The sequence below is a fragment of the Crocodylus porosus genome, unplaced genomic scaffold (genome assembly GCF_001723895.1).
Source record: "Crocodylus porosus isolate Cpor-Errol unplaced genomic scaffold, CroPor_comp1, whole genome shotgun sequence".
NCBI classification, from domain to species: Eukaryota; Metazoa; Chordata; order Crocodylia; family Crocodylidae; genus Crocodylus; species Crocodylus porosus.
The window spans coordinates 188120407-188137987 of NW_017728886.1; the positions used below are offsets into that span (position 1 = coordinate 188120407).

The following is a 17581-nucleotide window of genomic DNA, read 5'->3' on the forward strand; positions in this document are numbered from 1 at the left end:
TTTTTCAAGTTTTCTGTCTCAACACAAACATGCAACAGCATGTATATTTAAAAAGAAACTAATAAAATGGGTATTATATATTCCTTGGGGAAAAGATGAGAAAATATCACAGATGACTAATTGTGACATTTTCATGTAACTTAATGCACTATTACAGGGTGCTTGTATAGTACAGTGAAAATTGAAGCAATATTTTTTGAAGGTGTACAGCATTTTAAAAATCTTATCATATGAAAATACGTGGATGAAATATAGTACTTAATGAGTCTTTACAAAAACTTTAAAAAATTGTCGGAGCCCATTTAAAAGCAAATAATTAAAAATGTAAAAGCTAGGTGATAAACTGCTAGCTACTTTTCTTTATTTTTTATTATTTTTTTAAAAAACTTTCGTTTTATTTTTCCCTTTGAATGAGATTTTTTTCTTGCAATACATAAGTACATTGTATTTATAATTATTAATTCTAATAAATGTTCTATATTTGCATGGAAGTGTAAATGGGTTTTTTTTATCACATGCAAGGAGTCCCAGCATGTACTGAGCCCTCCTAGCAATAGTAATGCAACAACATCCGTGCCTCTAAGCATTCAGCAAGAAGATTCAAGAAAACAGCTGGCTTCTGAGTCGAGAACCAATGACAGCTTGGGGTATGCTGCTTTTAGTATATAACAAAAATATGAATTGGCTTATATAAAACATTTGTCTTGATAGGAAAATGGCATCTTGTTTTAAAGGTGGACCTATGAAAATCCACTAACATTAAATTATGTAGACTTCATGTATCTGAAGGTCAATATTTAAAAAAACAAACAAACATACAACTCCATACAAATCAGAATTGGATAGAATTACGCAATCATTACATTTTACTTATTCTTCATATGTTCAGTGTTCTCTGAGGTTCTCATCCCTATCTGATTTTTCTCTAGTTATTGGGTGGTACATCTGGAGAACCTTAAACATCAGACTACAGAGTAGGGCAATGGAATGGCAGCAGGTGTTTACATTGCAGTGGAGGTAGTAAGCCTCCTGCTATTCAAGCAATCATTTATTATAGTGATGAGATTCAAATAAAAAGTCAAATTACATAAATCTACTTTCACAAGGAAAAAAGGACATTGCCAAATGAAGGAGATCAGTGGTGATAGGCTCATCTGCTACATTGGGTAAAACACACATTGCCAGTTGTCCTGCATGTGGCAGGGGCCTGATGTTGGACAATGGGCAACATGTTTCCCCTAGTGTAGGGATCCCTCATGTCCTTTGCTGCCACATGTATACTTTCCAGGACCCGTGCTGGAGCCTGCACTGATCCATGCCTCACACAGAGACATGGGGCAGTGCAGGTCCTGGCACACACAAACTTAGAATGGTGTAGGACCTAGGGTATCCCTGGTGCCTCATGCCTCTATAGTGGGTCCTGTGCTGACCCTTGCCTCCATGTGAACCACTGCTTGGTGTGGATTCATGCATAGAGGCATGGGATGGTGCAGGACCTGGGCAGTTCCTAGTGTCCTGAGCCTCCATGCAGGGACCCGTGACACAAGGCAGTGTCTGTCTCTACCCTTAGATCTTCCCCATTTTCTATTCATTGGATACTCTGAAAGGCTGAGGCTTATTAAGAAGAGAGATTCCTGGATGGACTGAATGCTGTCCTGGGTTCTCCCTCATATTTGGAAAAGAATATAGTTTCATACTGAAGCAAAGAACCAGATCTAATTATTGCCCAATTTTAGCCCTATAGTTGTAGGAGTTATCACAGATGAGCAATTTTCATATGCATGCAAACCTTTGTTTACTTTTCTTCTTTCTGTTCCATTCAAAATGAAATAGAATCAACTGTCATAGCTTTCATGGGTACAACTGGCAAGAGACTGAATATTTTTACATTTCTTGTGACATTGAAAAAAAGAAAAGTATTTCACCTCTCAATATGTTCAGACTTTCAGATCCATCTCAGAACACTCCACCACATGTGGACTGGGATCAACAGGCAGCTTCTCCTATTTTTGGAGCATCTAGCAATGTGAAGAACAACTTATGTTTCAATACAAGTCATTCCCCTTCTATTTTAGATACAGGACTGAAATCTAGTTTCAAAAACAACCCCTTCAACAATCCTTCCAATTCTAGATCTCATAAAGTTAGATCAAAATCAGAAGATATTGCTCTTGTTGCACCACTTAATCTTGGGACTGAAGTAAACTCTGTTATCAGCCAGGCCTCAACCAATAGGCAAATGATTGAGAAAAAGAACACAGGTGAACCCATAACTTGTGTCTTCAACACTTGCACAGGCAGGGATGAGGTAATCAAAAGCGACTTCTGCCTTGCACCTCCAAAACAACTGGGAAGAGGGTGTGCTAAGAGAAAGAAAGCTGAAGATGAGCATTTGACCAGTTGTGAGAGAACCTCTTTCAACAAAGAGAACTCTTTGCCTTTTCAAGTAGATATTCAGCTTATTAACGGAGAGCACACAGTTGACAAGCCTTTGGACCTCTCTGATCGTTTTTCTGGAGCTCATTGTCAAGGAAGTGATGAGACTTGTAAAAATAGGTTGAAACAGATGAGCCTGCATGATGTTTTTCCCCAGCTAGTGAAGACTACTGCAGAGGATTCTTCATTCACAAAAAGCATCAACAGTGGGACCTATTTGTTAAGCAGAGATTCAGAAGAGGATCCCCATGTACAGGAGGCAACCCTTGATGAAACACGCACAGAGAAAAATTCCCGATTACAAATTAAAGAAGAAATCCCTTCCTTCAAAGTAGCACCATTGTCAAACATAGTAGATACACAACTTCCTTTTGATGATGTAAAGGTATGTTTTTCTAAAAAATATATATTATTTTGCATTGTTTTCTTTTCCAAACATTATGTTTAAAATCTGGGAAACGTTAAAATTACAATATGTTGTTAGGTTCCCAGTGACCATGAACCGACTAGAAAGAAAACCAGGGCAGGACATGGAGAGTCTGAGCCAGCATCTGTGCTTCAACCAAACCCTTGTAGAATGACAAAAAGTATATCACTGCAAAATGAACAAGGTAATTTCCAAAAAGCATTCTTCATTATTGTGTGCTTATACTTAAAACATGTTTGCATTTCTTTTTCCCTCCTTCTCCCACTGTTAAAACTTTCTTCCATTCCTTTTCATGATTTATATGCCATCTCTTCTGAAAGCCACCCCCAAGTGAACTATATTCATTCTCACTTACTTCAAATAAGTTTTGAAAATAATCCTGTTTTGTGCTGGCTGTCTTCTGTAATGCTCTCGTATCTTTTTTTACTGTACATTATCTCCATGGCTTTAGATTAGAAACTCAGTAGGACAGGCAGCTTTTATCTAGCTTATTTCATGCTATTGTTACTTCACAGAATTGAAACAAGCTTATGAAGTTTCACTTTACACTATCTGTCCAAAAAATTTTACTTGGAAATTTTAAAATTCAGTTAGAAGCTGGCTTCTTAGTATTGCTTTTGGGGGTGTTGGTTGTAGCCATGTTTGTCTAAGGACATAGGCAGACAAGGTTATTTGGGTAAACGTGAGATCTTTTATTAGACCAACTAAATAGTTGGAAAAATTGTTCTTTGCAAGTTTGGGGTACAAACACCCTTCTTCAGGCTCTTCCACTGCATGAAGAAGGGCGTTTGTATCCGAAAGCTTGAAAAGAACAACTTTAATAACTAGTTAGCCAGTCTAATAAACAATATCACATTTACCCAAAGAACCTCATCTGCCTAGTATTGCTATTTGCATTAGTGAGGTCTTTTTTTTAAGCAATTCCTATTCCTTACCAGTTAGGTAATGTGGTAGTATACAGCTGTCACCAAATACCCCTTTACCAGAAATATATCATTTCTAATACAAGTGGTCCCAGTCTGCTGTTTTAATTTCTTTAACTGGGCTCTCTGAATTACTAGCAATTCAAACTCTGTCTTCACTGACTCTCTCTACTTTCCATGTTTAGAAATATGAATTCCTTATTTAGAAACACAGTAAAAGCTTTGTTATCTGGCATGAGTGAGGTAATGGGGGTGCTGGTTATATAAAAATTCCAGTTACCTGAGGGCAGGGGTTTTTGACTGGTGTGGGGGGAGTGGCAGTAGCCACGCATTGGGTGGAGGCTGGGCATATGCAGCAGTGGCAGTGCAGGGTGATAGGTGGCAGCAGGCTTCCCTCCCCATTCCCCTGCAGCCAGCCAGCTGGCCTGAAATTCCAGTTAATAGAGTGTTCCGGTTACTTAAATGCCGGTTAACACAGTTTTTACTGTATTTGGGTTGTGGGCTGAGAATCAATTAGCAGTAAATAGTGCTGTGAAGATACAAGTTGATCATCTTCCACCTAAAAGAATTTTGGAGCCAACTTGCATTCTTTGAAGAGAGAACATCAGATGAGCTATGTGTTTGTTTGATACTTTATCTTCTGTAGTTTTATTATCAAAATTGGATAGATAAAGGGAACCTAAGAGTTCAAGCTGATGCAATCTACACAAAACTTACTTCAAAATATATATTAACTGTGTTAATAAGCTATATATTATTTATTACACAACATATGAAAAAGAGAAAAAAGCTACAACAGTAATGTGAAAGTGTATTCGGTGAGAAATATATACACGCGTGTGCACACACACATAATATATGTGCAAATGGTAATTCTTTTGTTGTGTACACAGCAAAATTACCATTTTCAAATCTCTCTCTCTCTCTGTATCTAGATGTATCTAGAGATATAAATATGTGTGTGAATGAACTATATAAAATTAGCTTGCTTACTCTGTAGTCTTTTTAACTTTTTTTGTTATAAAAAAAATCAAACCTGAAAGGAGAAATAAATAACAGAAAAAGAATGACTTCTATAGTTTACTTCTCATCATATGCTATCATTAAAGTTTGGTCCTAAATTTTAATTACCTTTTCTGTCTTGCTTTCTGCATCCCCACCTCCAAGATAAGCCATCTTTAGAAAATCTGCAATGGAGTATAGATCCAGGAGCAGACCTTTCTCAGTACAAAATGGACATTACAGTGATCAACACAAAGGTAAATCAGCATTTACTGCTCTGAGTCTTTTGGCTAAGGCAGCATATAATAAGTAAATTTGTGAAATAAATCCTTGTATGTTCTATCAAATAAAATGCAGCTGTATGTTTATATAAAACTTCTTACCTAAAATAGTTTAATATTACAATATATTTACTTACATTATAGTCAAATTTTGCAAAGCAGATCTTCAGCCTTCACAGGGTTGGAGTAGTGAAAAGCTCCACAAGCTTTTCAGTACTTTCTCTCTTGCTGTGAGAATGGGAATAGTAATAATACAGAAACATTTTGTTTAAAAAAAAAAGTTCTCATTTCACAGTTTGTTTCTTCTAACTGTTCACTGTGATCTCTGAAGCAGTTGACAAAGGTATGCAAATCTTGACTTTTTATTAGAGAGTACTTGTTTGTCATAAAGTTTTAACACACGTCTGCAAAGGTACTAACCCTTCATATGGCTACACATGATCTTTTCCTGAAATTTAATTATCTGAATTGCTGTATCCATGAATACATTTTCTTTATAGCATAAATTTTAAATACGATTTTTCATGTGGCAAGTTATATAGTTCAATAGATAAACCATCATTTAAGTTCTTATTTTTAGAAAGTTGGCATCAGCTAACAATTTCTGCATCTTTGCCATATGGAGATAGCTCTTTGAGAGGGAAATTGCATAAAATATGTCACCAATGGGGAACTTATCAAATACAAATAAATGTGTCTGTATGATATGTAAATCTATACAAAAGGCACTCTAGGTACCTCACACAAAGCTGAAGTATGTCAATTACTTGTGATTACCTTTTTCAGGATGGTTCTCAATCCAGAGTAGGGGGAGAGACTGTTGACATGATGGACTATACGTATGTTAGTGAAAGTATGTTGTTAAAAATGAAAAACCAAGAGCAGGATGGAGAAAGCAGTCCAAGTAAGTTTGTTTTTGTGTTTTCTTCTTCATTGGTTTGAGTTATCTAGCCTTATTTTAGGTTTGCAGAAACTACTATGGATTATAGAAATGACCTGAGCCATTCTTTGTTGAAGTCATTTGGCCTTATTCCATCAAGATCAAAGAGTTTGTTAGGGTTCACCTGTTAAGACTGAGATGGCACTTATAAACAAACATGTATTGCAAAATTGAGGTACTAGCTGATAAATATATAACTTACACAGAGTAATAAGAAAGTGTACTGTCTTGGCTTTAAAAAGCCACCAACTTGTCAGCAATTTTGTCTAAGGAAAGGCTAGTTTCAAAAGTCTTTGTATTTATATTTGAGTAGGATTAAGGATAACTCCAACTACAGCAAGAAATACTCGCATTCATTCAGTGCTAAGGTTCGCATTCATACACAGATCTATCAAAGTGTTTTTCTATACAAGGTAAGCATTTTCCTCATTTAAAAGATTGAGAACAGGAGGCACCCAAAGATTAGTTCTCTGTGTTATTTTGGTGAACTCTGTAAGAGAGCTGGAAATAGAACTTAGTTTCTGTTCAGCTAAAAATGCATGCAGAGCATTGGTCTGTTGACCTAAATTGTTGACACCTGATTTTAGATGACCATTTTGAATTTTCTTTTATAGAAGAAGAAAGAAAAAAGAATGACACCTTAGCAGAATTATTTGATTGGACACCCCATGAAGAATACGAATCTTGCCTAGTAGATGATAGTTCTTCAGCATGTGATGAAAAAGAAAGTCCTCATGAAGAAGAGGAAAACGAGGAAATGTCAGCAGCCAAAGAGAAAAAAAAGAGTAGTGCATTTGTTTTTCTTTAGTTAGTCTCTTGATGATAATTAACCTGGTCAGACTAGAGAACTGTCTTTAATTGAAACAAAAAACCTAAGTAAATTATTAATTTACTTATCTGATGTCCATAGGGATTAATTTGTTATTCCAGGATTTTTAAGAAGGTAGCACAAACTATTTGAAAGAGAAGGGGATTGGAGTAGCACTCAGGGAAGGCACAGGATGTAATTTGTGACAAGCCTGCCCAAAAGGTGGCCCTCCATTGCTCTAATTGATTCCATTCTGTGATGCTCATACTGCAAGTGTATAAGGGCTAAAGGCTTTTGACTCTCGTGCCTCAAAGCTATTTACATGTCAGGAAGTCTGCCTCCAAGGATTCTAGATGAAAAATGAATAGTTTTATAATATTAACAATGAGAACCCAAAAGTTGTGGTCTAGTTTCCTTTGGCAGGGGTGGTTCAGGTAAATCATTTTAAAATTGTTTTACGCTAAAGTTTTAAATGGGTATTGCTGTAATTATTGCACTCTGTCTCGTGCCGTCATTTTATGACCACTTTGTATAAGCATTTCAATTACAGATTTACATCATATTTTTATTCTGAATATATTTACAGAACATGAGGATAAACGAGATAAAACCAGACAGAAGGCTTTTGTGGAGCCATATTTCAAAAGTGATGGAAGGTAATACAGCACTTTCCTTATTAATTTAGGAAGCTTAGGGTTTTTTCCTCCTTTAGAGAGCTTATCTTTTCACAAAAGAAACTAATGAATTATTACATACGAAGAAGTTTGGAAATCTACGACTGGAAAATCTCCAAGAGAATTCTAGGCATCATTACAAAAAAACAAATGTCAAATAGAAAAACTACAGAATGGTGCAAGAGAGGAAGGTGTCATTTTTTTTGTTAAAGAAAATATGCAATTTTTGCTGTTAAAATTTTGCTGTGTGGATGTTTCTGTAACCCATAGTGTTTCTTTAAGTTGTTCAAGCTATATACTATATGGTCAAAAAACATACTGAATTCTTGAACAAGTGAAGACTTTAAGTATCTTTTTCATTTTTTATGTTTTTTAAATTCCTGTGAGCATTAAAGGAGGAACATTCAGCAAACTACTATATAGCTAATACTTTCTCCATTGCTTCCTAATTTTTTATCGTGAGTCTATTAGGAGTTTTCATTTTGCAATACTATCAAGTATTGTGGCTTACTTGTCCATGTATTGTGTACTCAGTTTGTTTTCTCTTTGCAGAGGAAAAAAATACTTGACTAACATTGTGTTGTCTAATAAAATAAGCACAAAGGGCCAGATTCTCTTCTGCCAATTAAGCATGTAAGTAGCTCAATGCAATCCTATTCCACCCTGCTCAACTTCCTGAAAAACTATTAACATTCAAGGTGGGTAGAGCATCCTCCTCCTCCCTGCTTTTTGTCACATGGTGCTAGGTTTAGATGCATGTGTATAACAAAATAGATGCATTAATAGTTTTAGGGGGACTCGAACAGGGTGGAATAAGATCTTGCTTAGTGTTGATACAGAATCTTTTCAGAAACAGCATTCCAAGTATCATTGGTTTTTGTGGTTGGATTCAATATACCTTTTTTCTGTCAACAGTAATTGCAAGAAAACTTGAACCTGTGGCAAAATAAATATGCTATAAATGATTATACTTTTCACAACTTGCATACAATAATTAATTTGTACATATAGGGTGGAATTCTATTTTCCACTGTATGTATAAATGGCAGCCTTCTGGTTACATAAATGATATTTTCTCTTGCATTGTGGATGCATATGCATCCTCTGTCAAAATGTACATGCACAGTACGCTTTGCAGTGGTTAATTCTGGATATTGAACCAGCAGCTATGACTTTTTAGTACAGTGCTGTAATCACCAAGCAAAAAGTCAAGCATTACCCAGTTCCCTTACCAGCACTCTGGCCAGATAGGCAGATGGCTAGAAAACTGCTTTTTAGGTGCACAAAAAGAAACAAAATTCTGCCTATAATAAACAAAATAAAAGCTTTGGATCTGAGCTCTATCAGAATTCATTTTGACCTTTATCGAAACGCAAGCCTTCAAAAGGCAATCTTCTAGTTACCTGGCCCTAGCAGCTACCTAGCCTACATGCAGCATAAAAGTGTTGAGACTTCATCCCCAAAACTCTTACAGTTGACTACCAAAGCATTAAAGTAAGTCTTTGTCCATACTGTAGTCAAAAGAGGTGGTTGCAGCTTGTGTATTGGCATACCTATTTTTTAAATTCTGCTTTGGTACTGACAACAGTTTAAATGCAGCAGCAAAGTGTTTGGTGTGGGCAAGCCCCCTGAATGTCCCAACTGAGTTTTGCTCCTCATGTTGAACCTCACGTTGCCACAGCTGCACTGTTATCAGTACCCCATTTAACTATGGTATGTCTTTATGAACTAGTGTCGTATCTTTGAGTTGCAGCATAAACCTGTACTGCCATTGGAATGGTACTATTTAGTTTTATGGAATGAACTAATATATAGCAATACAAAGACATAATATTCATGAAGTTTGTTTACTAAGAATAATGAAACCTGTTTGTAGTCTTCAAAATTTTAAGTAAGAAAGTTATCAGCAGCTCCTCTTTCATAGAAGGGCATGGATGCATAAAGGACAATTTAATTTTTAAAAAAACAGCAAACCCATTAGATTAAAAACTATTCCATTATATTTGGACATGAAGGATGAAAGGGTTGTTTATTTTTAATAGGAATAGTTATCAGGAAGCTGAGGTTCTTTCAAATAGATATGTTTGTACAGATTTTTGCAGAAATCTTGTTGTTTTATCACCCTCCCCTTCACTGGACTAATTAATTCCATAACTCGCCAAGATACAGAGAAACATATTTCTAATCAAGTGATAACCTAAATGCTTTTGCTTTTCAGAAAGAATACTGTGTTAGATTTTCCTCACATTGAGGTTGTTCGGAAGAGAGAGGAGAGAAGAAAATTACTGGGCCACACTTGTAAGGAATGTGAAATAGTAAGTACTCTATAAAGTTTTGGCTGGTGTCTTTTTTTTTTTTTAACTTTCATACCAAAGACCTGATATTCTTTATAAATTAAAAGTCCAGTAACCTCAGGATTAATAAATCAGGTAGGCCAAGGTGTCAATTTGTACCAGAGCTGTTGGCCAGTTTAGGGACCCATAATAAAAATTACATACTGTAGAAGTGGACAGTAATTGGATAAGATAATTTGGCATTTATCTTTTTATAATTTTTATCTCTCTTCATTTGTTACATTTTATACATTCTACATTTTTATTTAATTTTTTAATATTCTGCCAAATCTTTTTTGTTATCTTGGAATTTATTTTTCCAGTGTCTGCTGAAAGATAGAATCATAGAATCAAAGGACCAGAAGGGACCTGTAAGATCATCAAGTCTGGTCCCCTGCCATCGGCAGAACGTAATTAGGCTCAAACAAGCTCAACAAGATGTTTATCCAGCCTCCTCTTGAATATTTCCAAGGATGGCAACTACACCACCTCTGCTGAGAGTGCATTGCATATTCTAGATACCCTTATGGAAAAGAAGTTTATCCTTATGTCCAGCCTAAATTGTCCCTCAATTAGCTCCTCGATTGGAGCTTAACTGGTCCTCAGTTGGTCCTCATCATCTCAGGGGTGCCTTTTCTGAAGAGTTGCTCCTCTAGATCTTGGTGTTCACCCCTGACATACTTGTAGGCAGCTATCAAGTCACCTCTGAGTCTTCTCTTGCTCAGACTGAACAAACCCAGTTCCCAGAGTTTCTCCTCATAGGGCCTATCCTTCAGGCCCCTGATTATATGGGTAGCCCTTCTCTCTACCCTTTCAAGCTTATCCACATCCTTCCTGAAGAGTGGTGCCCAGAACTGGACACAGTAATCCAGCTGTGGTCTCACCAATGCCAAATAGAGGGGGAGGAGGACCTCTCTGGATCTATTTACAACACATTGGCATACACACCAGAGTTCTATTTGCCTTGCTGGCAACTTCGTTGCACTGTTGGCTCATATTCATCTTCTGGTCGATTGTCACCCCCAGGTCCCTTTCAAATGCAGTGCCAGCCAGTGGACCACTAGCCATCGTATAATTATGGTGAAGGTTCTTCTTACCCAGATGAAGGACCCTGCACTTTTCCCTATTGAACTTCATCTGATTGTGTTCAGCACATAGGGCCAATATGTCAAGGTCATCCTGGATCCTCACCCAGTCCTCAAATGTGCCTGCATTTCCCCACAGCTTGTTGTCATCTGAAAACTTAATCATTACGCTTTCCACCCTGTCATCCAAGTGATTGATAAAGATGTTAAAGAGCATGGGCCCAAGCTCTGATCCCTGGGGGACACCATTGGAGGTGGCCCTCCAGGATGAGGCCATCCCATCAATTTACAACTCTTTGGGATCAGCCTCTGAGCTAGTTGCCAACCCATCTCACTGTAGACTGGTCCAGGCCAGCACCCCCCAGCTTAACTGAAAGAAACTCATGGGAAACGGTATCAAAGGCCTTGCTGAAGTCTAGGTAAATGATGTCAACCTCATGTCCCTTTTCCAGCTGGTTAGTTATCTGATCATAAAAAGACACCAGGTTTGTTTGGCATGATCTACCCTCAACAAAGCCATGCTGGTTGCTTCTTAATACCCCTTACAACTTGTGGTTGATGGCCTCTTTTTGACAATTCTTTTCAAAGATTTTTCCCAGGACCGAAGGCAGACTGACAGGTCTGAAGTTTTCAGGGTCGTCCCTGTTCCCTTAAAGATGGGTATCATGCTAGCCCTCTTGAGTTGAGAGTAGTTCAGGACCACTCTCGAGTTCCATGACTTTGAACAGCTTTGCCGGAGGCCCTGCTATAAGCTCAGCCAGTTCTTTCAGGACTCTCGGATGCAGGTCATGTGGCCCAGTAGACTTGAACACGTCCAGATGTTCTAAGAGTACCCTCACCTGTTTGGGACTGATTTCATGTGGACTGTTGTCTTTCCCATATTCCATGGGCCTCTGGACAGGTGAACAGCTCCTGTCTGATTTCAGAAATACCAATGTAAAGTAAGTATTTAGGAGCTCTGCCTTTTTGTGGGGATCAACTGTGGGCTGCTCCCCTGTACCCAGTTAGGGGTCCCACAGTGGAGTTGGATTTTTTTTTCTTGCTCCCTATGTACCTATAGAAAGACTTTTTGTTTTCCTTTATTTCAGTTGCCAGCTTGATCTCCATGCCTGCCTTTGCTTTCCATCTCACATACCTGCAGACCTTGGCCATATGATTGTATTCCTCTCTGGATGCTGAACTGTTTCTCCATTGCTTAGATGCTTCTTTTTTCTTTTTCAAAAGTTCCCTAATATCCCTGTTGAGCCAAGCAGGTCTCTTGGCCCCTTTCCTGCTTTTTGACTATGTGGGGATGGCCTCTTTGAGCAGTGAGAATTGCCTCCTAAAGGAAGCACCACTGTTCCTGAACTCCCAAATCATCCAGTCACTGGTCACGGAGGGCCTTTCTAACAAGACTCCTGAGTTTACCAAAGTCTGCCCTTCTGAAGTCTAAGACTTCTTTTCTACTGACTGAATTCCTAGCCTTTTGGTGGATGGTGAACCTAATCAGGTCATGATCACTGTTGCCCAGAGTACCTCCAATCTTCAAGTCACCTACCATGTCTTCCCCTTTGGTCAGCACTATGTCCAGAGTGGCTTTACCCCTAGTCAGTCCTTCTACAGCCTGTGTCAAGAACAGGTTGTCAGTAGCTGCCAGGAAGTTGGTTGACCTACTAGAGCTAGCTGAATGGTCTTCCCAACAAATGTCAGGGTAGTTGAAGTCACCCATGAAAATCAGGTCTTTAGTACTGGCTGCCTCAGTCAGTTCCCTGGAGAATGCCTGATCGCTCTCCTCTTCTTGGTAGGAAGGTCCATAGTAGACTCCCACCGTCAAGTCAATATCAACCTGGGAAGTTGTGGGCAATGGAGTTCCACAAGGCTCAGTCCTTAGACCAGTGCTATTCAGTGTCTTCATCAGTGACTTGGACGAGGGCATGGAGAGCACCCTGTCCAAGTTGGCAGATAATACCAAATTATGGGGCAAAGTTAACACACCATAGGGTAGGGAATGGATCCAAGTGGATTTGAACAGCTTGGAAAAATGGGCAGAACAAAATAGGATGCAGTTCAACGAAGACAAGTGCAGAGTGCTGTACCTGGGCAAAAAGAACCACCAACACACTTACAGGCTGGGGGATGACCTTCACAACAGCAGAAAGGGATCTTGGAGTCATAGTTGACTCTAAGATGAATGTGAGTTATGAATGTGACAAAGTGATCAACAAGGGTAACTGCACTTTATCATGCATTAGCAGATGCAAGACGAACAGGTCCAGGGAGGTGATGCTTCCCTTCTACGTGGCACTGGTCAGACTGCAGTTGGAGTACTGTGTCCAGTTTTGGGTGCCGCACTTCAAGAGGGATGCAGAGAATCTTGAGAGGGTTCAGGGGAGGGCCATTCATGGTTAGAGGCCTGCAAGCAAGGCCCTATGAGAAGAAACTGAGGGACCTAGATCTCTTCAGCCTTCACAAGAGAAGGTTGAGAGGTGATCTTGTGGCTACCTATAATCAGGGGAGGGCAGCAGGGAATAGGAGATGCTCTATTTACTAGGGCACCCCCTGGAGTAACTAGGAACCATGGCCACAAATTGACAGAGAGCAGATTTAGGTTGGACATTAAAAAGAACTTTTTCACAGTAAGGGCTGCCAGAATCTGGAATGGGCTTTGAAAGGAGGTGGTGCTCTCCATTACCCTGGGGATCTTCAAGAGGAGACTGGACAAGCACCTAGCTGGGTTTGTCTGACCCCAGCACTCTTCTGCCTGGGGCAGGGGGTCGGACTCAGTTACTTACTGAGGTCCCTTCTGACCCTGACATCTATGAATCAGGTCCCTCTCTCCTGAGCCACCTTGTATCTTGACCCATAGGGTCTCAAGGGACCTTTCCCTGCAATCAAGTGTGACCTGCAGGGCAGGGTACCACTCTTTAACATAGAGAGCCACACCTTCTCTCTCCTTCCCAACCTGATCCTTCCTATAGAGCCTATAGCCCTTAATATCCACTGCCCAGTCATATGCATCATCCCACCAAGTCTCCATCAACCCAAGGAGGTCAGATTCCTTGTGTGCTAAGAGTGCCAGTTTGTTCTGTTTGTTTCCCATGCTTCCAGCATTCCCATAAAGACACCTGAGTTTACCCCTAGTTGCCTCTGGTTTTCTGTCACTCTGCAAGTGCCCTGGGATGTTAGTACTCATCTGGATGTCCCCTACATGAATGCCCTCCTCTGAGTCATCTTGGCCAGAGGATTTATGTACAGCAGTAGAATCTACACACTCTCCCCGAGACACACCTAGTTTAAAGCCCTCCTCAGCAAGTCGACGATTCCCATAGAGAAGAGCTTCTTTCCTCTGCCCATGAGGTGAATACCATCCCTTGCATGTAGACTATTGCCATTGAACTACATGCCAAGGTCAAGGAATCCAAAATCAACACAGTGACACAATCTCCAAAGCCTTCAGTTGACTTCCTTGATGCACTCCTCCCTCCAACAACTGTGGACTGTACCTGGGAGGATTGAGGAGAAGACCACTCTTGCTCCTACTTCCTTGAGCTTTACCCCCATGGTCTTGTAGCTGCTAATGATTCTCCTGGGGTTATTTCTTGCCGTGTCTTTGGTGCCCATGTGGACAAGAAGCTTGGGGTAGTGGTCTATAGGGTGGACCAACATTGGGATCCTCGCTGTTACATCTTGGATCCTGGCTCCTGGAAGGCAGCAGACCTCTTGAGCAAAAGGGTCTGAATGACAAATGGCACCTTCTGTTCTTCTTGGTGGGGGCACCTTCTGTTCCCCTGCTTTCTTGGTGTGGGCGGCTGTTCCTGTCCTATTTTTGGTGTAGAGGATGCAGATGCCTCATCTATTGATGATGTGAGAGCTGCGTAGTTGTTGTGCAGGGCTATTGGTGGAGCAGTTGATGCACAGCATGGTTTTGGACCTGATGTGACCAATTTCCAAGCAGTGTCAGTTGGGACATCTTAGTCAAGCCCACTCTTCTGGCTGGTTCCCATGGCATCCTTCTCCAGGTGTAGAGTTTGGCAGTAAATATCAGTATTTGCTTCATGTTCCATGATGGTTCGCAGTCTGTTCACTTTCTCCTGGAGCTCCCTCACCTGGCCCTCCAGAGTCTCCACCAGCGAGCACATCCCACAAGATGGACGAGTGTCATATGCTGGGGTCAATGAAACATCCATTAACAGAAATAAATCAGATAGCCAAGGATGGGTACGCAACTATCAGCCAGAGACTGACACTCTAATTCTGCTGAAGTTGAGAAAGCCAGAATTGGGTCCAAAATACAATTATAGTGTTTTACAAGTATTTCAGAAAGAAAATAAAAACAGATCTTTTATAGCATCCAATTTTCAAAAAGTTGCCCCTAAACATTGATGTGTGTATGCAGTTTTGCCTGGTAAAACTGCATATGCCTTTGTAGAACTCATTGAAAACCGGACACATAGAGAGATATTTCATCATTTTGAAAATGTATGGCTTGTTGGCATCAACTGTTTTATAGTTTTGCACATTCCTAATCGGTGCAACAGGCTGACTTTTTTGGTAATACTTGGTTTGTATTTGACATGACCAAGGAACTTATGGGTATACATTTTGTGCATCTTTCCACTTTTTTTGCAGACTAGGTTAAAAGTATGGGAGTTATAGTTAGGGATTGAAAATAATGTTGGCAAGTCTTTTAATATTGTTTTCCACATGTCGGCAACTGATTTCAGCTACTTTTTTAATATAGATTGATCTTAAAGTCTTTTAAGCATGTAATAAAGGACATGCTTAACTTGGCCATTGATGAACTTTTCAATTTGATAGAATTTACTGAGCTGTGATCTCATTTCACAACATGTCTGAGGTGCAGCTTAATGATCTAATAAAGGATCCTAGTTGTATGTTATTGCTTTATTTCTACACAAAGATCTTCTGACTTATTTTCACTGGGGGGAAGGTGACAGTCATCGTGTAGTGAGCTCTCTGCTGCCAATAGCACTGGTCTCAACCACTTGCTTCCTGCCCCCCTTTCTGTTTCCATGCAGGCCAGTGAGGTCTGTACCACACCCCACTTCTCAAAATTTTAGATCCATTTCCATTTTCCAGTTGATGAGCTCCACTTTATGGCAGAAGTTTCTGGTATTAGTTGCTAGTAATCTAGGTTTTCCTGTATGAGTGTATCCATAATAGCTTATGCAGGTTTTCCTGTATGATATCCCAGTCCTCCTTTGTGGTGCATTTGCCTCCTAACTTTGTGCCAACAAAATTTGTGCCAGCAAATTGCATAAGCTCACACCCTCTCTCTGCCCATACATTTCTCCTTTCAGTGATACTCGTTATTATCTTCCCATTAATAAGTTCATTAGCCACTTTGCAGTTCTTCTACTTCTCATCTTCTCCAGCTTAACTAAAAATGTCCATGTTGGAATTGTTACATCTGAAGTTTCTAGGCCAATTAGCCTTTTGTTCCCTGCTTACTTATTGGTGTTCATGGTCAGATTCAAACAGGTTTTTCAGAGCTTTGGAATGAAAGGGTGATGCAACAAATAGAACCTGCATTACGCTATTGAACTGCCTACCCTGAAACTGCAGATTGGAGAGGACTGGAAAGCAGTGTCTCTCAAAACATGAAAAATATATGTTAATTCTACTTGGGGTAATTATCTATATAGGATTCCACTTTCCATATGTATGTACCTGAGGCCAGGCTTCATTTCAATAGCAGTCATTTTCTGTGGCTGTGCTGTATCCCTCAGAACCTCCAAGCTACTGGGAACTTAAAACTTTGCCGTGGACTATGAAAAAGAAAAATAAACGACTTTCTTGAAGCCTGGTTCAAACTCTCTACCCCCACACCTCCCAGTACCATGAAAGCTCCACCGAGTATGAGCTGATTCAATCAAATCACCTGATTTTTTGACTACCATGCTGAACATTAGCGTGAGTACCACTCCAGTATACGTGGGAAAAGTTCATGTTCCAGATTTCTCTTTGTTCTTGTAGAGGACCCTTAAGAGCAGGGAGGTTTAAATTTTTTCTTACTGAAGAAATGCAGCCCATTGTCTCCTCCAGTGAGAAGTCCAAGAAAGATTAACAGACCCCAGCGCAAGCCAGTTCTATGTATATCTAGCGATTATTCAAGGAGGTCCTCACTATATTAAGACCCACTATCAGGTAGCAAATAATGATCCAGGTCACATCAGATCATTTGACCAGGGTGTTTTAATCCTTTCTGCTCCATCTTCAACATCCCAGTGTCTGAATTTGAAAGGATGCTATCCAAACCACCGTCCATGTGTTCACACTGCACTATTTGTTGATGCAAGCTTCCAAATCTGACCTCAACGTAAGTAGAAATGTTAGACAATCAGTCTTCAAGTAAAATTCCTCTCCTTCCTGTTGAAAGAACTGTGTTGGTCACCATCAATGGAAACTCGTATTTTCCTTTTTTCCCACTGATCTGAATCTCACATATGGGGTTTCATTTTGGCAAAAGAACTGAGTGGTTGTTACAGCTGCTCCATCCCTTATAAGCTTGGCTACAATAGGGTTGGGGGGCGCAAAGGGGGAGGACATAAGGGGTGCTCAGCTTTGGTCATAATAAACACTGCTATTCAAGAAGAATGCACATCAAGAGTGGAATTTGTAAGATTTCATAGATTTCATAGACATTAGGGCTGGAAGGGACCTCGGGAGATC

The 17581-nt window shown here is 39.7% G+C and overlaps 1 protein-coding gene across 1 annotated transcript in view; it reads left to right on the top strand.

Annotated features, from left to right (window-relative positions):
* The window catches only part of RBBP8 (RB binding protein 8, endonuclease), a 67470-nt gene that overhangs the window by 42657 nt on the left and 7232 nt on the right, over positions 1–17581 (top strand). Inside the window, exons 10-17 of the mRNA XM_019546942.1 lie at positions 523–647; positions 1942–2821; positions 2921–3047; positions 4954–5045; positions 5856–5973; positions 6624–6794; positions 7404–7473; positions 9710–9806. Of these exons, the coding sequence (XP_019402487.1) occupies positions 523–647; positions 1942–2821; positions 2921–3047; positions 4954–5045; positions 5856–5973; positions 6624–6794; positions 7404–7473; positions 9710–9806 (1680 nt within the window). The remainder of the gene's footprint in view (positions 1–522; positions 648–1941; positions 2822–2920; positions 3048–4953; positions 5046–5855; positions 5974–6623; positions 6795–7403; positions 7474–9709; positions 9807–17581) is intronic.